We start from the raw sequence: 23,773 nt of genomic DNA on the forward strand, positions 1-23,773 counted from the left end.
GAGGACTGTTTAATTATGTGATAAAAAGTGTATATTAAGTTTATGGTAAATCATTAAAAAGTCCTATAATAGGCACTTGAGCAGTAGAGCTGAGAAACATCTAAATGGTAAGTTTGGGGATTTCCAAGAGAACTGCATTTAGAAGCAAAAGGCCTACTATAAAGAAATAGCAAACATGACATTAAAACTACCACTTTTGATAGGTATTAACCACAGTATATTGGAGACACTCCAGTAGACCTGCCATTTTGGAGATGCTGACCCAGTCATTTAGCCATCAAAAGCCATCAGATTCTTACACAGTAGTCTTGTATATGCACATGACATGATCTACTGTTAGACACACTTATGATGAGTTTGGTGTGGAAGAACTTGAGAGTCCACACAAAGCCCTGACCTCAGCTACTTAGAACACCTTTGGAATGACCATGAGATCTTTCCTATCCAACCCCAGTGCCTGACCTTATTATGAATGCCCTTTTGGCTGAATCAATAAAAAATCCCCACAGACACACTCCAAAATCTTTCAGAAGGCCTTCCCAGAAGAGTGGAGGATCTCATGTAAACGCTCATGGTTTTGGAATGGGATGCCCAACAAGCTCATCATAGGTCGGGTGTCCACATACTTTTGGCCATATAGTCTTTATACTGTAGATGTTACTCTTGGAAAGAGGTAAAAAAGTAAAAAATCAAGTGAGGACATTAGGAAAGGATAGCAATGGACAGAATTTAAGATAACATGGTAAAGGTTCAGAAATACCCGCGCTGCCGTAACAGAAAGCGGAGAGAGTACTGCTCTAAGTAGCACTATATGGTGTACGTCGCTGCTTGGTCTAAAGAGGGTTAATTGCCTAAACCCTGTTTAATTCAAAAAGAAAAATAAATGGGAGGTTAGACCCCGCGCTGACTCTACGGTGCTATATACAGGGAGTGCAGAATTATTAGGCAAGTTGTATTTTTGAGGATTAATTTTATTATTGAACAACAACCATGTTCTCAATAAACCCAAAAAACTAATTAATATCAAAAGCTGAATATTTTTGGAAGTAGTTTTTAGTTTGTTTTTAGTTTTAGCTATTTTAGGGGGATATCTGTGTGTGCAGGTGACTATTACTGTACATAATTATTAGGCAACTTAACAAAAAACAAATATATACCCATTTCAATTATTTATTTTTACCAGTGAAACCAATATAACATCTCAACATTCACAAATATACATTTCTGACATTCAAAAACAAAACAAAAACAAATCAGTGACCAATATAGCCACCTTTCTTTGCAAGGACACTCAAAAGCCTGCCATCCATGGATTCTGTCAGTATTTTGATCTGTTCACCATCAACATTGCGTGCAGCAGCAACCACAGCCTCCCAGACACTGTTCAGAGAGGTGTACTGTTTTCCCTCCTTGTAAATCTCACATTTGATGATGGACCACAGGTTCTCAATGGGGTTCAGATCAGGTGAACAAGGAGGCCATGTCATTAGATTTTCTTCTTTTATACCCTTTCTTGCCAGCCACGTTGTGGAGTACTTGGACGCGTGTGATGGAGCATTGTCCTGCATGAAAATCATGTTTTTCTTACCTTGCAGACTTCTTCCTGTACCACTGCTTGAAGAAGGTGTCTTCCAGAAACTGGCAGTAGGACTGGGAGTTGAGCTTGACTCCATCCTCAACCCAAAAAGGCCCCACAAGCTCATCTTTGATGATACCAGCCCAAACCAGTACTCCACCTCCACCTTGCTGGCGTCTGAGTCGGACTGGAGCTCTCTGCCCTTTACCAATCCAGCCATCTGGCCCATCAAGACTCACTCTCATTTCATCAGTCCATAAAACCTTAGAAAAATCAGTCTTGAGATATTTCTTGGCCCAGTCTTGATGTTTCAGCTTGTGTGTCTTGTTCAGTGGTGGTCGTCTTTCAGCCTTTCTTACCTTGGCCATGTCTCTGAGTATTGCACACCTTGTGCTTTTGGGCACTCCAGTGATGTTGCAGCTCTAAAATATGGCCAAACTGGTGGCAAGTGGCATCTTGGCAGCTGCACGCTTGACTTTTCTCAGTTCATGGGCAGTTATTTTGCGCCTTGGTTTTTCCACACGCTTCTTGCGACCCTGTTGACTATTTTGAATGAAACGCTTGATTGTTCGATGATCACGCTTCAGAAGCTTTGCAATTTTAAGAGTGCTGCATCCCTCTGCAAGATATCTCACTATTTTTGACTTTTGTGAGCCTGTCAAGTCCTTCTTTTGACCCATTTTGCCAAAGGAAAGGAAGTTGCCTAATAATTATGCACACCTGATATAGGGTGTTGATGTCATTAGACCACACCCCTTCTCATTACAGAGATGCACATCACCTAATATGCTTAATTGGTAGTAGGCTTTCGAGCCTATACAGCTTGGAGTAAGACAACATGCATAAAGAGGATGATGTGGTCAAAATACTCATTTGCCTAATAATTCTGCACGTAGTGTAGTAGTGTGTGGGTATTATTATATAGGCAACATTAACGTCTATATGCAGACTTCTACACTAGCTGCTGAAAATACTATTTGCTAGTGTAGAGGTAATAATACATATGTTAAATAGTCCTAGATATCTGCTCCCGATATTGACACGTCAGCTACATATGTATGCATTCTCCCCTAAATGGGTGTCAGACTGCCAGCTAGGGGAGGATGCATACATATGTAGCTGACGTGTCATTATCGGGAGCAGATATCTAGGACTATTTAACATATGTATTATTACCTCTACACTTAGCAAATAGTATTTTCAGCAGCTAGTGTAGAAGTCTGCATATAGAAGTTAATGTTACCTATATAATAATACCCACACACTACTATATAGCACCGTAGAGTCAGCGCGGGGTCTAACCTCCCATTTCTTTTTCTTTTAGGATTTAAGATAAGATACTCCAATAGTTATTTCCAATAGGTTTTTTAAGGGTTATCCTAGAGTCCAGGGTGCTAACATTCAACCACAGCAATTTCAACCTTTATCTCATCAGAGACCACCACTTGCAGATAGGAGGTGCCAGCGAACAGTTTATTTTGCTGGGGTAAACCGCTGCCCGCTTGTTGTAATGTCCCCTGCTGGAGAAATGTAGTATTACATGGCGACCATCTACATAGATGCCTCGAGACAACCAGTGGGAGCCACTCCTATGGAGGCTCTCAGTTCTAGCTCATAAAGGGGCTCCCATGCATGTAACCCCCTCTAAGAAGTATGCTTTATCTTACAGGGGCAGCATTTTCCTTCATGAAACAACTCCTTTAACTTTAAGGTAATGTTCACACTGAGGCGTTTACAGGCAGAATTTGGTGTGGCAGAAAAAAAAAAAAAAAACGCTGTAGTAAAGTCCCCTAAATCTGTACATAATGAATAATTTAGCCGTTTTCTCTGTATCCTGACAGCTGACTGGCTTGTCACGTGATCTCGCATATACTGCTAAACAACAATCAACATACTTGGTCAAAGTTCTCATGTCTACAACCTCTGCCCGATAGACTCATGTACATAGAGGCAAGCCCCGTAGACTCGTTCATAGATGAAGGTTTTTAAGAAAATCTGCCTCATAGGACAAGAACACGTCTGAGACAATAAAGTGATAGACCCATCTCAGACATTGGTGGAATATTGATAGGATATGCCATCAATGTCAGATAGGTGCAGGTCCTACCTCTAGGTGCAGGTCCTACCAGGCATGCACGGTCTCCTCTATTCACCACTATGACCCTGCCGGAAATAGCATCCCATAGCAATGAACGGAGGGTGGGTGTTTACTCTCTTTCACGTTGTGGCAGGTCCTAGAGGTGGGACCTGCCCCTATCTTACATTGATGCCATATCCTAGCGATATGCCACCAATGTCTGAGACGGAAATACCCCTTTAATTCCACACAAAAAAATAATCACTTTATATGAAAGTAATAGGAATAATCTTCATGATATCATGCCGATTTTCTATTTTAATTACTTATTCCTGTACATTCAGCAGCCACTTACAGTTCCTGTCCATTTCCCTTTCTTTTTACTACAAGACTGAAGGGGTCGGCGGTAATTTGGACATCATAATGAGTATTGGCAGCTTTTCCTTCTGCACGTGGAGTTCTTATGGGAACTTCATATCGCTTTTGTGCTGGGTCTTTAATCTGCCCAAAAAATGGAAAAAAATAAAATAAATCACAAGCACTGTGCAATGACGCTAATACAGCAATACCTACTGAATTTAAAGGGAATGCTACATGAGGAAATTACATGATATTTCAATCAGGTTTTACCTTTTTTTTTTTTTTGCTTTATATGTGTGTTTTTTTTTTTTTTACATTATTTCTATAGTTAACCAATAAACATTGAAATAGCTTATAGACATTCCAGGATTCTTAGAAAGTATTCTCCATTCTGAAGCAACACGCTTTTTAAGATACATTATTTGGGGCAAAATGGGTTTAAATAGCAGTTTTTAGTATCTATATATATATATAGTGCACCATTGTCATTTTTTGACAAAAAAAACAAGTAAAATAAAAAAATACTCACAGTAAAATGCAGTCGGTCTTCTGTCTCAAAGGAAACCACAAGCTGCAAAGTCATAATATCGTTTGGCATGAAGGTCTCCTTGGATCGAAGCAGGGTGGCAGTAAATCCATGTTCTGTCTCGGTTTTGTTGGTCAGCTTGTAGCTTGGATACGTCGAGGGGAAGAAGCACCATGGCTGCCCGATGCCCAGGCGGTTTCCGGCTGGAGAATAGCAGCAGCCACGAGCCTCACATTCTTCCTTCGTTACCCCTTTCTCTGGTGCACAGTCAAATCGACTGGCCGGGGCCACCGCACATGTATCCGACTCATTCACAAAAATGGAGGCCGCGTTGCAGACACTACTGACCAACACAAAGACAGTGAGTCCCATCAACATGCGTCCATCAGATCTCCCTTTCCTTCTTCCGAAACACCTTGGGTTGGTCATCCTGAGCCCCCTGCAAGAAGCCACATAATATCAACTATAAATTCAAGGTGCTGGCACATTACAGCAATGGCTTCTTCTCACACCATGTTGTGCTGTTCCTCTGCTATTCCTCCTAGAAACTGTATATGTAGACACCGCCATTCCTCCCCAGTCTAACAGAGTCGGACTGTGCAGGGACCCACCTTACTGAAAAGCGGAATGGCAATATCCAGTTTTTCCAGGAAGAATAACAGAGGAAGAGAGTGTTCTAATAAAAGCTATAAAAGAGGCTGTCCAACTTATAAAACCCAATGTTATACACCGTATTAGGGAATTCTGAGTTAATGGAGGGGAACAGGGGGGTCCTCTGTTCAGGATTCTCACCTCTTCGCCAGAGGGGAGAGCAGCTTTGGAGGACCAGCAGCTCCCTGCAACACATAGACAACCCGTTGATTAAGGGCTCATGCATACGACGGTATGTATTTTGCGGTCCACAAATTGCGGATCCACAAAACATGGATACCGGCCATGTGCATTCTGTATTTTGAGGAACACACAGGGCCAGCCCTACGATAGAAATGCCTATTCCTGTCTGCGGTTGGAACGGAGCAACGGATGCGAACACACATCAAAAGCTTATCTAGATATAAAAGACATACATGGCATTTTGAGGTATTCCCCTCATTTTAAGACCTTTAATGACCAGGCCTGAAAAAACCCTAATGACCGGACACTATTTCATGATTAAGCCTATGTGCTGGTTTAAAGGGTTATTCCCATCTTAGACAATGGGCGACATATCGCTAGGATATGCCCCATTGTCTGATAGGTGCGGGTCCCACCTCTGGGACCCGCACCTACAAGGACAACGGAGCCGGGGAGAGTTGTGGCTGGAGGACCCCGGGTTTTCCGGGGTCCGTCCACCACCAGGAGAAGCTCCCCGCCTCTCCCATTCATGTGAATGGGAGCGCACCGCGCCAGCTCTCGGCTATTTTCGGCGGCTCCATAGAAATCAATGGAGGGCGAATACGGGGGCAGTGTACACAGGCGATGCTGATCAGGGTCTGCTAAGACCCAGCAGCTCTGCTATCCCAGAGACACCCGGCAATCACATGATCACCAGGTTCAAAGCATAGCTGCTTCCTCTATTCCCTGCATAGCGCTACGTAGGGAGGAAAGGAGAAGGCATGAATGGTAATAAACTGCTCCTGTCTTCTCTTCGGGGTCCCCGACGCAGGGCCGGCCTTTGGGGTGTGCGGGCTGTGCGGCCGCACAGGGCGCCATAGCAACAGGGGCGCCGGGCGGCCGACAGCCCGCAATGTAATATGGCGGCACTTATGTTTTCCCACGGGGCGGGCGGGCCCCCGCCCCCTCCATCTCCCCCTCCCCTGTATTCAGCAGGGGGCGCACGTTGCGGTTTAAAAAAAAAAAACTTCGGGCGGCTGGCGGCGCCCCTCATTCTGCGCCGCCTGAGTGGCTGAGCCTGCCTGCGCCTGCTGTGTGCTGTTAGTGTAGCGTGGCCGAGCTCTGTTCGATCCGCGGTACAGGAGCTTTTGTTTCCTGTACCCGGCCGGACTGACAGGAAGTGCTCACTTAGTGTGCACTTCCTGTCAGTCCGGCCGGGTACAGGAAACAAATGCTCCTGTACCGCGGATCAAACAGAGCTCGGCCACGCTACACTAGAGGTGGAAATGAGAGTGATGGGGGGGGGGGGGAGAAATAATGAGAGTGATGGGGGGGGGGGGGGGGAGAAATAATGAGAGTGATGGGGGGGGAGAAATAATGAGAGTGATGGGGGGGGGGGGGGAGAAATAATGAGAGTGATGGGGGGGGGGGGAGAAATAATGAGAGTGATGGGGGGGGGGGGGGGAGAAATAATGAGAGTGATGGGGGGGGGGGGGGAGAAATAATGAGAGTGATGGGGGGGGGGGGGAGAAATAATGAGAGTGATGGGGGGGGGGGAGAAATAATGAGAGTGATGGGGGGGGGGGGAGAAAATAATGAGAGTGATGGGGGGGGGGAGAGAAATAATGAGAGTTGATGGGGGGTGGGGAGAAATAATGATGCGTGATGGGGGGGGGGGAGAAATAATGAGAGTGATGGGGGGGGGGGAGAAATAATGAAGAGTGATGGGGGGGGGGAGAACTAATGATGATGTGATGGGGGGGGAGAAATAAGAGAGTGATGGGGGGGGGGGAGAAATATCATGAGAGGTGATGGGGGGGGAGAAGAAATAATGAGAGTGATGGGGGGGGGAGAAATAATGAGAGTGGATGGGGGGGGGGAGAAATAATGAGAGTGATGGGGGGGGGAGAAATAATTGAGAGTGATGGGGGGGGGGAGAAATAATGAGAGTGATGGGGGGGGGGGAGAAATAATGAGAGTGATGGGGGGGGGGAGAAATAATGAGAGTGATGGGGGGGGAGAAATAATGAGAGTGATGGGGGGGGGGAGAAATAATGAGAGTGATGGGGGGGAGAAATAATGAGAGTGAGGGGGGGGGGGAATAATGAGAGTGAGGGGGCGGGGGATAATAATGAGAGTGATGGGGGGGAGAATAATGAGAGTGATGGGGGGGGGAGAAATAATGAGAGTGATGGGGGGGGGAGAAATAATGAGAGTGATGGGGGGGGGAGAAATAATGAGAGTGATGGGGGGGGGGAGAAATAATGAGAGTGATGGGGGGGGAGAAATAATGAGAGTGAGGGGGGGGGGAATAATGAGAGTGAGGGGGCGGGGGATAATAATGAGAGTGATGGGGGGGAGAATAATGAGAGTGATGGGGGGGGGGGGGAGAGAAATAATGAGAGTGATGGGGGGGGGGAGAAATAATGAGAGTGATGGGGGGGAGAATAATGAGAGTGATGGGGGGGGAGAAATAATGAGAGTGATGGGGGGGGGAGAAATAATGAGAGTGATGGGGGGGGGAGAAATAATGAGAGTGATGGGGGGGAGAAATAATGAGAGTGATGGGGGGGGGAATAATGAGAGTGATGGGGGGGAGAATAATGAGAGTGATGGGGGGGGGGAGAATAATGAGAGTGATGTGGGGGGAGAATAATGAGAGTGATAGGGGGAGAATAATGAGAGTAATGGGGGGGGGGGGGAATAATGAGAGTGACAATGGAGTCCCCAGAGCCAGACTGCAGCCAGAGTCCAGATCATCTTATTGTCCTGGTGGTAAGTAGACAATGCAATATGTTTATTATTTAATTGTTTAGTTATTAATACTACATTGGAAATTAATTTTCTCAGCTGGACACCGGCCGACATGCGCTGGGAGCCTCGCCAGCGGTTAGGGTAGGGAAAAAGCACTGGCCCGTACGTAAATTTTTCCCTTCCCTAACCGCTGGTGAGGCTCCTGGTGCATGCGCAGTGTCGGCCGGTGTTCAGCTGAAAACATCCATCCGATCACTGCGCATTGGCCCATAGTTTTTCCCTACCCTAACCGCCGGCGAGGCTCCTGGCGCATGCGCTGCTGTGAAATTTCCCTAACCTGTCGTTGTGCGCCTGCGCGATGCTGCACACCTCCTCACGTCATGTCCGGTGCGACCGGAAGTGACGAGGGTAGGGAAATCTCACGAACTAGGGAAGTATAACATTACACCGGCCTTTGGGGTGTGAGGGCTCGCACAGGGCGCCTGAACACCTAAGGCCGGCCCTGCCCGACTGTCACTGACATCAATAGAAAGGACTGTTCTCGTCTGCAATGCAGACAAAACTAGGACATGTTCTATAAATCTGCATAATGGACATATGGATCCACAAAAAATACGGATGAGTGTATGAGCTGCTGTGCTGAGCAAGAAACCGCACAGGCAGGGAATGATTCTTGGCCCCTGAGCTTTCTTACTCAACTCAGGCGCAATACAGTGACATCATGGTGCCTTCTAACGCTGGGAAGAGCAGGATGCAAAAAGCGCAAAATCTGCATAGAAAATCCGCACAAACTACTGACATGCTGCCATTTTCTAAATCTGCACCACAGGTAAATTTCAGCGCAGAAATATTCCGCACCGCGTACATGAGAGTCTGAAAATCTCATCTATTTAGCTGATACCGTATTATTCTGCAAATGGCAAACCTGTTGCTCTCCAGCTGTTGTAAAACTACAACTCCCACCATGCCTTGCTGTAGGCGGAAAGCTGTGGGCAGCGTGGGCATGCTGGGAGTTGTAGTTTTGCAACAGCTGTAGAGCCTCAGGTTAGCCATCCCTGCCCTAAGGGCATGTTCACACTGAGTTTCTTCTGTGTTGAAATAAAACCAGTGCAGAATCCTCTTCATAATTTCATCAACCATTGACAATGACATGGCCAACGCATGGCCAAAGCATCTAATGACATAGGGCACACAGGCGACAATGCAATGGTTATCGTATGCTTGGTCATGTGATCGCGGTCTCTCTCCCCTCTCACGAACATACGGCGTGTCCAGCCCGCTGAGAGGGGAGGAGACAGGCGCGGGAGAGCAGGTGAGTGACACAGGGGGGAGGAGACAGGGTGCGCGAGCATTGATGACGCGCGGCCCGTATCTAACACCAATGGGGAGCGCACATTGGAGGAGAATGTCTAAGAGGGAGGGGAGGTAGGCTTTTTAATAGGGCGCATCAAGGCGCGCGAACGCTATTACCCAACTCCCCTGACGAAACATGTCGGGAGGGGTGGTGTTTGCTGTTGTATTTTAGACAGGGAATAGCAGAGGGCACCAATTGGAATTGATAGGGAAAGTTTAGATGGATAGAGTGTTGTATGTGTAGTGAACTGTGTATGTGACCAATCCACATAGCATATGCGAGCGAGCAGAGTGTACAATCAGTGCGCATGTAATAGCACACGTAGTGGTGATACCGCAGCAGCATTATACTGCGAGTCTCTCACCCCCAGAGCACAACGTGTCATACACTGCGAGTCTAAACAGGCTGCAAATGTCAATACATTAAAAGGCTACATGTGGGGGTGTTGGTATCACATAATAATAATAATACACTGTTCGTCCCTTAAAAACAGTGTTTATTAACAACATAGTGCTATAAAATAACGCACTGAACGGACTACTGTTATACTAACATTGTAGTGGATTACAAATGTGTAGGTGATAGTCCATCAAACGCTCAATATCGCAGCTGAATCACACTGCTAATAACCACCCCTAGAACATATTGTTGCTGTTACCAGCAGCACATTACACTGTACACCGCAATACCATATAGGGTGCAGAAGTGAATATACAAAAAGGTTATATATGGAGGTGTGGATATTATAATAATAAAAAAAAAACTACACACCGCTCCGTTTTCAACAAGCAGCATTTATTAGGCTACTTTCACACTAGCGGCACGGACCTCCGGCATGCTGTTCCATCAGATGAACAGCCTGTTGGATCAGTCCTGCCGCTAGTGACCGTGTGCCCGCGGACTGCCGCTCCGTCCCCATTGACTATAATGAAGGGGAGTTCCAGAGGAGGCACGGCAGCACACGGCGAGAGGCTGCTGGAATCAAACTAGGACATGCCCGACATTTATTCCGGCAGCCTCTCGCCGTGCACTGCGGTGCCTCCGCCGGAACTCCGCCCCTGCCCCCATTATAGTCAATGGGGACGGAGCGGCAGTCCGGGGGCACACGGTCACTAGCGGCAGGACGGATCTGACAGACTGTTCACCCGACGGAACAGCCTGTGAAAGTAGCCTTATCAAATACAGTGTCACAACAAAAAGCACATCTTTTAGTACTGTCATATACTGGAAGCTAGTCAAGTCTTCTCAAGTCAGACGATTCCATTAACCATTACGGATATACAAACGGTCTTTAAAAACCTCAGTAAAACCTATAAACAGTACTATCGTTCATGGTGGGAAATAGCCAGTTTAGAAAAATACATTGGTGAAGAGATAGTGTATAGGGGCCTGAGGAGCCCATTAAGACCAAACACCCATACAGATGACTTGGAATTTATCAAGGGATGGGATAGGACTCTCACTGAGAGCTCTTTGAGACTTATGAGATACATGGTCGCTTACGAGAAACAATATTTTGAACGCATTTCAGAACAATTAAATCAGGAAATAAAAGAGATACTCACCTTCAGTCAACGTTCAGATTTTGGGAATCAGGAATCCAGGCTGCAGAAAAGCTTGGACAACCTAAAAGGGGAAATAAAAGAAAGGGAACATCATAAATATATTCGCGACAAATTGGACTTTGACACAGACCGTGTATATACTTGGAAAAATAGAAATAATTTTCCAGTGAGAAATACCAGATAGACAGATTATTCTGAATCTGAGACATCTGGTACAGAAACAACAAGTGTAACAAGTTCCAATAAAGGTGGGACAAAAAGTAAGGTTAGATATAATAAATATCGCAACCCCCCAAAAAAGTGGGGAATCCGTCAGAATGCAGCACAAAATGGGGAATCTTCAGCCCCAGATGGTTCTGCATCCTCCAGTGTCTCTGTTACTGGAGTGCAGATGCCACGGTATGCTGGAACATCGACCCAGGGAGCAGTGAGAACCACAGCAAATGTACCGGCTACCCTGACAACTGCAGTGGGCTCATCGGTAAATTCTACACAGCAGAATCTGGGTCCTGTAGCGGCAGGACAGACAAATACAAGCCTATTTGCAACACCACCCACAGCCCCTCTTTTTTAGGACAAACTGGTGTCCAACTGAGGGACCTAGAAAAATGGGGATTCAATGGCAAGTAGAGGAGAATATGGGGGTCTATCCTACTCTAGGAAGAGGGGGGCCTACCATGCAAGGTGACATTACCCCCCAAGCAGGAGTGAGTGCTGTAAACATATTGGCTGAGAAATACAATAGGGTTTAAGTGATTAACTTGTCTACAATGTCACTAACGGAAACACAAATCAAATTATTACAGAAAGGACTCACATTCACATCGGTACCACAGTTGGATAAATTTACCTGGGTAAAAGATATTCATTTATTTGCACGGAAGTTGGCACTGCACAAAAAGTTTTTGAGCACTACCTATGACACTATTAAACCGATCCAGAAGGAACAGCAGGCAATAAGGACTCTGGAGAGTCTGTATGTAGAAAGTGAGGGCCTTGTATCGGAGATTGAACCTCCACTAACAGATCTTAAGTCTAGATCCAAACGGACCCCAGCCTTCTCACAATATAAAAATATTAAGACCGTTTGTTACATCGTTGCCATCTTATATAAAAGATACAAGTGATGTACTTGTATTTCGAACACGAATTGAGTATTAGAGAAAATTCTTCCTCGATACAAAAAGCACATCTTTTCACAAACACAATGTTTTTGTTTTGGAATTCTTGAGATTTATACTCGCGCGCTATTATTTTTTATGTAACGGTACCTTTTATCATCAGACGAAAGGTACCTCAATGGGCACGCCTTGCGCACCGACCTTCGCAATTTTTTTTTTTAGGGTGGTGGAAGGACCAAATTGTGTTTTCGTAGACTTTTTTTTATCATTCACAAGGCCATTCATCAGATTGGCCCTAAAATTCTGTGGTCTTTTAAAAATGAAACTAGGCCCCAGAAGTGGTAATTTGGACCAGAAACTACTTCAGGAGGAGGCCAGGTGGATATATAGATTACAATCCTTAAACCCAAAGGGCCTGAATGAGGGTTTTTCGTATACTGCCTTAATTTGATATACCAGCCAATTCAAACCGAGCGTTTATATGGATGATAAAATTAAGAAACTGATGGATTAATATAGAGCTTAAACACAAACAGCAATGTAGTAGGGACAGGAGATATATGATCCACAATGCATATACGTCATTGAATATATATTGTAGAATCACGTAAATTCATAAATTGTAGCTTGTAATATAAATTAAATTCCAATTTTAGTCACAAATCACATATGTACTTAGATATAATGTTTATAGTATATCTTAATTCACTGGTTGATATATATTAGGATCATGCCATTATATTCACGTCGTATATTAGGTTTATGCCACCATAATCATATGGTCTGAGAACCAGAGCTAAAATCATCATTTTCCTCTTATTTAGGCCTTCTGCACACAAACGTGTGCGCCCCGTTGCCTTATTGCGGACCACATTTGCGAGTCCGCAATACACGGGTGCCGTTCCGTGGGCATTCCGCATTCACTTCAGTGGGTCCGCAAATACGGAGATGCGGAATGGTGCGGGATGGAAGCACGAAAAGGAACCCTACGGAAGCACTACGGAGTGCTTCCATGGGATTTCGGCCCATACTTCCGTTCCGCAAAAAGATAGAACATGTCCTATCTTTTTGCGGTAAAGGCCGGATCACGGACCCATTAAAGTTAATTGGTCCGCGATCTGCTGCGGCTGCCCCACGGATGGTGTTCGTGCACGACCACGGGGAGCACATGTTCGTGTGCAGGGGCCTTACCCCTATTAATATTATGAGGCTAGTGGCTCTGATGTTGAGCTCTGACTGTGCCCCCCCCCCCCCATGTCCCCATACCATTGATAATGACATGGCCAACTATTACAAAGCATCATATGACATAGGGCACACAGGCGACAATGCAATGGTTATTGTATGCTTGGTCATGTGATTGCGATCTCTGTCCCCTCTCACGAACATACGGCGCATCCAGCCGGCTGAGAGGGGAGGAGACAGGCGCGGGAGAGCAGGTGAGTGACACGGGGGAGGAGACAGGGTGCGCAAGCATTAATGACGCGCGGCCCGTATCTAACACCAATGGGGAGTGAACATTGGAGGAGAATGTCCAAGAGGGAGGGGAGGTAGGCTATTTAATAAGGCGCATCAAGGCGCGTGAATGCTATTACCCAACTCCCCTGATGAAGCCGCAAGCAGCCGTGAAACATGTTGGGAGGGGTAGTCAGAGGACCGTTTTGTTTGTTTAAGTGTGTGTTTACTTTTCATGCATCATCGGTATTGGAGGCTTTAAAGCAGATGTTAACAGACCCTAACACTACTGAATGATTTTAAAGCACATGGTGAGGTTGATCCTGCATAGTAAAACACCCTTCTCTTGTTCAAATCCATGGCCCTTTTTTGAGAAGTTAAAGAGGTTCAACTCTGAACCCGGACATATTCCAATCTTCACCCCTCCGGTCCCCCTTCTGTATCGCACAGGGCAAGTGCTTTTTTGTTTACGTTTGTACACTGCTAGGCAGAGGCATCCGCCTAGCAGTGCATTCGGTGACATCTCCGGCTCTGATGGGTGGGCTTTAGCACTGCCCTAGCCGTTTTACAGGCTAGGGCAGCGCTAAACCCTGCCCATCAGTGACAGTGACGTCACCGAAAACACTGCTGGGCGGAAGCCTCTGCCTAGCTTTCCCCATGGAGAGCCCAGTATATCACCAGATCTCCAAAGAAAAGCCTTTGCCCTGCACATCCACTGCTTGCTCTCAATATGGCACTTCCAAAAAATAGCTGAGTGAGAGCGCTCGGCTCAAGTTGCATAGCGGTGATTGGAGACCAACTGTTCAAGCGTGCCCACCTCTCCATTTACTGACTGCTATGGGACTTCTGAAAATAGTGCTGGCTCGGCTATTTTCGTAACTCCAAGAGTGGTGAACAGAGGGTGCATGCACAGCTACTCTCTGGTCACTTCAGGGGCCCCGTTCTGGAGGTGGGACTTGCACCCATCTGCCATTGATGGCATATCCTACCAATACGCCATTAAGGTCCCAGATGGGAATACCCATTAACTATCAAGCCACAGCTGATATACCACATAGGAATACATTAGGCTCTATGCAATCTTGTGGACTGCAGCTGTCACTCATTCAGCACCACTACAAAAAGTCACAGTGTAGCCCGGGCGAGCGTAAAGAGCCTACAGAGGGGCACATCAAGCTCGCCTGTTTTTAGGCGTAAAATTAGACTGACGTATTTCATTTGTCTGGAGAGGATAGGTTTGTTCAGGAGCAGCAACACAGACGGCTTGTAAAGAGCCTGAATGGTGAACACGCAACAGCTGGGCAGGGGATCGCAGATCCAAAGCGGTCCAACGGCATGTAGAAAAAATGGAAGGCCACAGCAGCGTCTCGCCAATAATCTTCTTTATTCAGGATCACACCTCACAACAAGGCATACAAAATCTTTGCGGCAACGTTTCGGCTAGAGATAGCCTTTGTCAAGCATGTTAACAATTAAGATCACAGCCTATAAATAGCACATGATAAACCCACCCACACCGCTAAGCAACCAATGGAGTTTTAGTATATGTGTAACACACCTGTATGATAAATCAATGAGCACTGACATGATGAGACAAATCGGCCAGCTGCAACAAATCGCAATCATACCTGTGTGGGGTCACCATGCACAGACCTCCTCCGTCCATCCAGCGTCCCATAGTCGGCAATGCGCATGTCCGCATACGTCATCGCATGCGTCACCACAAGGCGACATGCGTATGACGTGCCCAACTGAATCCCAATGCATAGTCTGCGCCGGACTACTTGCGTCATCAGGCGGCGGCCGGCAGACGTCACAAGGCCACTCCCACCTGGCGCTCCAGGCTGACGTATGCATGAGGATTCAATGGGGCTGTCAATAAAGGGCGATCGCACCACTGTCAAACTTGAACAGTGTGCAGAGCGCTCACTGATTAAAATCATAATTAGACATTAAAGGCGCATTGCACAGACTATTAGCGCGAGGAAAGACCAAGGGAACATGAAAGGATATGGACACCACACAGGTATAGGCACAGCAGGCATAATGAAAAAAGTGAAAAATCACTATGTGTTAACAACAGATAACACTCTCATTAGGTACAAATTCTCATTGATAAATCATATACCATATCAAGGTGTTTGTGGAAAAAACCACAATATTCATCGTGGTGCTATAAAGCGGTGTGATTAAGGCATATCATTAAAAAACATAGCAAAATACTATAACAGAAGAGAAATATATGAAAACAGCCCTGTTAGAAATTTGGTTAGATCCAGAATTAGCTGATGCCAGCCACATTAAACTCTAGATTTAAACCAAATGGCTGTAAAGATTTCAATGTGTAGATCCATTTGAGCTCCTTCTTCCTTAATATTGCGTCCTTGTCACCCCCTCTCCGTAACGGGCCCACACTGTCAATAGCTCTAAAGCGAAGCTGGTTAACAGAATGCCCCGCCTCCACGAAGTGTTTCGCAACGGGCTTATCCATGTTCATCTTGCGTATGGTACTCTTATGTTTGTTAATACGTTCTCTGACTTCCATGGTGGTCTCTCCCACATATATAAGGCTGCAAAGGCACTGGATGGCATAAATCACATCCCGTGACCTGCAGGTGTAATAGCCCTTGATTTTATATTTTTTCCCACTGTAAGGATGGGAGAAATGTTCACCTTTGAGAACGTTACCACAATTACAACAAGATAAACATGGATAAGTCCCGTTTTTGCGCGGTGCAAGTAGTTTTTGTGTCGGTGACTGGCCGCCTATGTCGGATTTAACCAGTCTATCACGGAGGCTAGGGTTCCGCCTGTACGCCATCATCGGTGGGGACTTGAATTCTTCTATATCTGGCAAACCCCTTTGGAGTATATGCTATTCCTTTCTAAGGATATGGGCGATGTCGCCACTGTCCCGGCCGAAGATGGACACAAACGGAACCCTAGCCTCAGAGTTCGCTTTTGTTGATTTCCGTAGTGCAGTGCATCTGTCAACCAACTTCACCCTCTGTTTGGTTCGAACAAGTAGGGGTTTCGGGTAACCTCGTTCCAAGAAACGCGTGCACATAGTGTCAATCCTCTGTGCACATATTTCTTCGTTGGAAACTATTCTCTTTACCCTTAAGAGCTGACTCCATGGGAGGGAGTCAAGCATTCTATGTGGGTGATAGCTATCATGCATGAGTAAAGTATTGCGGTCAGTAGGCTTCCGATAGAGGTCCGTAGCCAAAAGACCCTCCATCACGTAGACACGCACATCAAGGAACTGCAACTCACTGGAAGAAACAGTTACAGTGAATTGCAGGCCGGGACCCCCGCATTCAAATGTAGATGAAATGTTTCAAGTTCATCCATGGTGCCTGTCCAGATCATAAAGATGTCGTCGATGTAGAGCCACCAACATAGGACTCTCCCAGAGAAAGGGGAGTGATACACGAGTTTGTCCTCCACCTCAGCCATAAAGATGTTAGCGTAGGTGGGGGCCACGTTAGACCCCATGGCCACACCCCGCTGCTGCTGATAGAAGGTGTCCCCGAAGAGGAAGTAACTCCTCCTCAGGACCACCTCCAAGAGGCGGAGGACAAATCGGCACACCCCCGGGGAGAGCCCCATGTCGGCCAGGGCCACATCGACGACACCCAGCCCATATGTATGGTCAATCGATGTGTACAAAGATACTACATCGAAACTAACTAACAGAAATTGGGCGGGCAGTTGTAAATCCTGTAATTTGGAAAGAAAGTGCCCAGTATCCTTGATATAGGATGGGGTGGAGGTCGCCCGGACCTGCAATAACTTGTCCAGAAAGACAGACAATGGATTGAAGACCGAGCCCCTACCAGAAACAATCGGTCGACCCGGTGGATCAATCAATCTCTTGTGGATCTTGGGGAGTATGTATAACATCGGGGTGATAGGGTGGGGCACCATGAGGTATTGGTACAAACCATCATCTATAATTGAACTTTGTAGTGCCTCCACCAATATCACCCCGATGTCACGCATGATATCCCATTTGGGGTCCCCGGGTAGTTGTTTATATACCTCAAGATCACTCAATTGTCTGTCTATCTCTCCAACGTATATCGCAGTGTCCATAACGACCACCGCCCCACCCTTATCAGCAGGCTTGATGGTAATGCGGGTGTCTCGTTCCAATGCCATGATAGCCTGTCGTTCCAGCATCGAGAGGTTATTCCTACCACCACTAGTGGGACTTAAAGATTCGATCTGCTTATGCACTATGTGAATATATGATTCAACCACATGGTTGGTATGAGGTGGTGAAAAGACACTGGGTGTACCAATACCTCATGGTGCCCCACCCTATCACCCCGATGTTATACATACTCCCCAAGATCCACAAGAGATTGATTGATCCACCAGGTCGACCGATTGTTTCTGGTAGGGGCTCGGTCTTCAATCCATTGTCTGTCTTTCTGGACAAGTTATTGCAGGTCCGGGCGACCTCCGCCCCATCCTATATCAAGGATACTGGGCACTTTCTTTCCAAATTACAGGATTTACAACTGCCCGCCCAATTTCTGTTAGTTAGTATTGATGTAGTATCTTTGTACACATCGATTGACCATACATATGGGCTGGGTGTCGTCGATGTGGCCCTGGCCGACATGGGGCTCTCCCCGGGGGTGTGCCGATTTGTCCTCCGCCTCTTGGAGGTGGTCCTGAGGAGGAGTTACTTCCTCTTCGGGGACACCTTCTATCAGCAGCAGCGGGGTGTGGCCATGGGGTCTAACGTGGCCCCCACCTACGCTAACATCTTTATGGCTGAGGTGGAGGACAAACTCGTGTATCACTCCCCTTTCTCTGGGAGAGTCCTATGTTGGTGGCGCTACATCGACGACATCTTTATGATCTGGACAGGCACCATGGATGAACTTGAAACATTTCATCTACATTTGAATGCGGGGGTCCCGGCCTGCAATTCACTGTAACTGTTTCTTCCAGTGAGTTGCAGTTCCTTGATGTGCGTGTCTACGTGATGGAGGGTCTTTTGGCTACGGACCTCTATCGGAAGCCTACTGACCGCAATACTTTACTCATGCATGATAGCTATCACCCACATAGAATGCTTGACTCCCTCCCATGGAGTCAGCTCTTAAGGGTAAAGAGAATAGTTTCCAACGAAGAAATATGTGCACAGAGGATTGACACTATGTGCACGCGTTTCTTGGAACGAGGTTACCCGAAACCCCTACTTGTTCGAACCAAACAGAGGGTGAAGTTGGTTGACAGATGCACTGCACTACGGAAATCAACAAAAGCGAACTCTGAGGCTAGGGTTCCGTTTGTGTCCATCTTCGGCCGGGACAGTGGCGACATCGCCCATATCCTTAGAAAGGAATGGCATATACTCCAAAGGGGTTTGCCAGATATAGAAGAATTCAAGTCCCCACCGATGATGGCGTACAGGCGGAACCCTAGCCTCCGTGATAGACTGGTTAAATCCGACATAGGCGGCCAGTCACCGACACAAAAACTACTTGCACCGCGCAAAAACGGGACTTATCCATGTTTATCTTGTTGTAATTGTGGTAACGTTCTCAAAGGTGAACATTTCTCCCATCCTTACAGTGGGAAAAAATATAAAATCAAGGGCTATTACACCTGCAGGTCACGGGATGTGATTTATGCCATCCAGTGCCCTTGCAGCCTTATATATGTGGGAGAGACCACCATGGAAGTCAGAGAACGTATTAACAAACATAAGAGTACCATACGCAAGATGAACATGGATAAGCCCGTTGCGAAACACTTCGTGGAGGCGGGGCATTCTGTTAACCAGCTTCGCTTTAGAGCTATTGACAGTGTGGGCCCGTTACGGAGAGGGGGTGACAAGGACGCAATATTAAGGAAGAAGGAGCTCAAATGGATCTACACATTGAAATCTTTACAGCCATTTGGTTTAAATCTAGAGTTTAATGTGGCTGGCATCAGCTAATTCCGGATCTAACCAAATTTCTAACAGGGCTGTTTTCATATATTTCTCTTCTGTTATAGTATTTTGCTATGTTTTTTAATGATATGCCTTAATCACACCGCTTTATAGCACCACGATGAATATTGTGGTTTTTTCCACAAACACCTTGATATGGTATATGATTTATCAATGAGAATTTGTACCTAATGAGAGTGTTATCTGTTGTTAACACATAGTGATTTTTCACTTTTTTCATTATGCCTGCTGTGCCTATACCTGTGTGGTGTCCATATCCTTTCATGTTCCCTTGGTCTTTCCTCGCGCTAATAGTCTGTGCAATGCGCCTTTAATGTCTAATTATGATTTTAATCAGTGAGCGCTCTGCACACTGTTCAAGTTTGACAGTGGTGCGATCGCCCTTTATTGACAGCCCCATTGAATCCTCATGCATACGTCAGCCTGGAGCGCCAGGTGGGAGTGGCCTTGTGACGTCTGCCGGCCGCCGCCTGATGACGCAAGTAGTCCGGCGCAGACTATGCATTGGGATTCAGTTGGGCACGTCATACGCATGTCGCCTTGTGGTGACGCATGCGATGACGTATGCGGACATGCGCATTGCCGACTATGGGACGCTGGATGGACAGAGGAGGTCTGTGCATGGTGACCCCACACAGGTATGATTGCGATTTGTTGCAGCTGGCCGATTTGTCTCATCATGTCAGTGCTCATTGATTTATCATACAGGTGTGTTACACATATACTAAAACTCCATTGGTTGCTTAGCGGTGTGGGTGGGTTTATCATGTGCTATTTATAGGCTGTGATCTTAATTGTTAACATGCTTGACAAAGGCTATCTCTAGCCGAAACGTTGCCGCAAAGATTTTGTATGCCTTGTTGTGAGGTGTGATCCTGAATAAAGAAGATTATTGGCGAGACGCTGCTGTGGCCTTCCAGTATTTCATTTGTCTGTCTTTCTTTCTTTTGCCGAGTATTTATTAAAAGTCGCACCGCCATTGACGAATTAGACTCAGCGTATTGCTATTAGTCTGCGCTCTGGTGGTTCTTTTTTAGTTAGATGGGCTCACATTCACTTAGACTGGTCTAATTTATTAGCACATGAAAAAAGGTCACATCTTTGCTGAGATAAGTCGCATGTCTCCCGGAAACTGCAACTTTTATTGCAAAAAAAGTCACACTTCACCACTGAAAACAGATGAAGAAAAGTACGTTAGCCCTGGGGTGGCATAGAAATTAGACTGTTTTTGCAACAAAGTCAGGTGCACCTACATAGATAGATTGCAAAAAGGTTGCAAAAGTTAGAAAACTTCTAAGGGTACTTTCACACTTGCGGCAGAGGATTCCGGCAGGCAGTTCCGTCTCCGAAACTGTCCAAACGTGTGCAAACTGATGGCATTTGTCAGACGGATCAGGATCCTGATCCGTATGACAAATGCATTGAAATGCCGAATCAGTCTCTAATGCCGGATTAGTTTTGCAGAAACACTCGGGGCTGGATCAGGCATTAATGCATTTCAATGGGAAAAAATGTCGGATCCGGCATTCCAGAAAGTGTTCCGGAATTTTGGACGGAGATAAAACCGCAGCATGTTGCAGTATTATTCACCGTCCTGAGAAGTCAAAAAGACTGAACTGAAGACATCCTGATTAGTGTTGAGTAGAGTTGAGCGAACTTGTGTTTTAAGTTTAGCATCTAAAGTTCAGGTTATCGAAGTATTCCGTTATGGATTCTAAATTCCGTTAAGGTCCGTGGTAGACGGAACGTCTAACCCGAACTTTAGACGCCGAACTTAAAAACACAAGTTCCCTCAACACTAGTTTTAAGTTCGGCGTCTAAAGTTCGGGTTTGGGTTATCAAAGAATTTCATTATGGATTCCGCTACCATGGACCAAGTTATGGTCCGTGGTATTGGAATCCATAACGCGATTCTTTGATAACTCGACACCGAACTTAAAACACAAGTTCACTCAACACTAGTCCTGATGCATCCTGAACAGAATAAAACTGATCAGTTCTTTTTAGGTATTGAGCCCCTAGGACGGAACTCAATGCCGGAAAAGAATAACGCTAGTGTGAAAGTACCTTAAGTTAGTCTAAAAAAATATGTAAAATAGGTGAACAGTGCGGAAAAGCCTCCTAAAAAATTTCAGTAGTAAATGTGACTAAAAAAAGTATTTTTTTTACACTAAAAACGGGCAAAAAGACTAGTAAATATCCCCACAGTGCCTATGACCTATAGCCAAGAGCACAGGCGCAGTACGTCGCTCTACAGCCTCCTGCGGATCCTGTATATTGATCGATCTACAAAAATCAGCCATGGGCCAGCAGCAAATAGTAAAACCTAATAAAACACTGTGCAAGGCACGCGAGAACAAGCAGGCAGGCACTACATAGGTTGAGCAGATATAAAGATGCAGATCTATAAGGTCATTCCATGAGCAAAGAGGGGTCTGATCAATAGCAGAAGCCCTCCCATCAGGAGAAGGACACGGAGGGGGCAGGTTTGGCTTTTTCGTTTTTGAGATTGTTCTAAAAATGTCAGTGCAAAGCGTGTGGATACCATACCAACATAAACCCCTTGCGGATCTACAAATGCATAGAAACAAAGACATAGCATTGGAAAAACTAGAAGAGACCTGCCAGCACAGACACTGCCTTTGGTTTCTGATTTCACTTACCCCTCCCCATGCACATGCAGCTCTCCCCAGACCTCTCTATGGCAGGCCCTTTAATAACAGCCGGTCATGTGACTTCTGGTCACATGACGGCGGAGGATGGACTGCAGCTTAGAGGATTGAGCAATGAAGAAGAATCCTGACACTCAGCACGGCACGTTGTACTCAGCACAAAGAAAACTGGGTGAAAAAACTGCAAGATCCACACATAGGACCTTGTGGTCAGGCAGTGCTGCAGCACACCTGTCCCCTCTCCTGACGTGTCTGTTTTAGTAACTACTTGCATTCCCCATGTAATAAAAATCCTGGAGCATCTATTCTTATCACTTTATGTTGTGTCATTCCTCTGTTCTTCCTGCTGGAAGTTTATGAATTACTAGCAGTTTGCAATGAAGGTTCAGATGGGTGTTACCAACTGGTGGCGTGTCCCTGCACAGTCTAACCTTATCTAATCAGGGCTGCCAGTGACAGACTGTGCAGGGACCTCTCTCAAAATAGCTGCTTGGGAACAACAGATGTATTTGACCCGCACTGTACGGTAAGTTTAGAGTTCTACACCTTAAAAGACGCTTCACACAGGGCAGATTTTGGTTCAGAAATTTCAGCAACTGAAAATCTTCTGTATTCATCTAAATGGGGTTATTTTAGCGATGAGCACATGGATTTCTGCAAGTTCTTCTAGCCGGATGAATGGAAAGAAATCTCAACAACAACAAAAAAAAAACATGATGGCTGTCTTCCAAAAACAGCACCACCCCTGTCCATGGATTGTGTGTGGTATTGCGGTTCAGCTCCATTGGAGTCAATGGGGCAGAGCTGCAATATCACACACAAACTTTGGACAGGGGTAGTGCTGTTTTTGGAAGAATGCAGCCATGTTTTTCTAAGCTTGGAGCAACTAAGGAAACGGGACTCTGAGGGGCCATATGGGAGGTCAAGCAGAATCCTAAGAAAAGTTTCCTGGGAGGTGAAATCCCACCTGTCTGAACTGACCCATTTTGTGTAGTTGTTTGGTGTAATTGCTTGATTGTGACACTGTATACTTACAGTACCAATAGCAGTCCAGTGGTGGACCATAGAAGGTGTGTGACTTGGGGATAGACAAGTCTATCTGGGCTCTTTAGAGTGGTCTGAGGGGACAGGTGGGCCATAGCTTTTTAAGGGTCATTCGAAGATTGATTTTTTTTCTAAATTCCATGCCAGGTAGCATACGTACCTGTTCTTCACTGCTCATTTCCAACTACATGGGTCCTAGGATATCTTCACTGCATTTTGGTCCCAACATGTAAACTTCTGGCAAGGATGGGATCATGTGCGCTGCTCAGTTGTGACATGTATCCTAGCAGCACATCCCTGCTGGGTCATATGCCGCTTGGGGACATGTCACTGCTGAGGCCAGTCTTTAGCTGAGGCATGTCACTGCTAAGGCCAGTCTTTAGCTGAGGCATGTCACTGCTGAGGCCAGTCTTGGGGACATGTCACTGCTGAGGCCAGTCTTTAGCTGAGGCATGTCACTGCTGAGGCCATGTCTTGGG

The 23,773-nt window shown here is 46.1% G+C and overlaps 1 protein-coding gene across 2 annotated transcripts in view; it reads right to left on the reverse strand.

Annotated features, from left to right (window-relative positions):
- Positions 1–22,305, reverse strand: part of LOC122942621 (lysosomal alpha-glucosidase-like) — a 55,740-nt gene extending 33,435 nt beyond the window's left edge. The window contains exons 1-4 of one of the 2 annotated variants that reach the window (XM_044300324.1): positions 22,242–22,305; positions 11,026–11,086; positions 4,543–4,978; positions 4,009–4,154 (exon numbers count right to left, since the gene is read on the reverse strand). In XM_044300324.1, coding sequence (XP_044156259.1) covers positions 4,009–4,154; positions 4,543–4,968 — 572 coding nt within the window. In that variant the 5' untranslated portion in view covers positions 4,969–4,978; positions 11,026–11,086; positions 22,242–22,305. Of the gene's footprint in view, positions 1–4,008; positions 4,155–4,542; positions 4,979–5,331; positions 5,376–11,025; positions 11,087–22,241 lie in introns of those variants that run through there. The other variant, XM_044300325.1, reaches the window with a different exon arrangement.
- Positions 22,306–23,773: the final 1,468 nt, after the last annotated feature.

The sequence above is a fragment of the Bufo gargarizans genome, chromosome 6, assembly GCF_014858855.1.
Source record: "Bufo gargarizans isolate SCDJY-AF-19 chromosome 6, ASM1485885v1, whole genome shotgun sequence".
Lineage (NCBI taxonomy): Eukaryota > Metazoa > Chordata > Amphibia > Anura > Bufonidae > Bufo > Bufo gargarizans.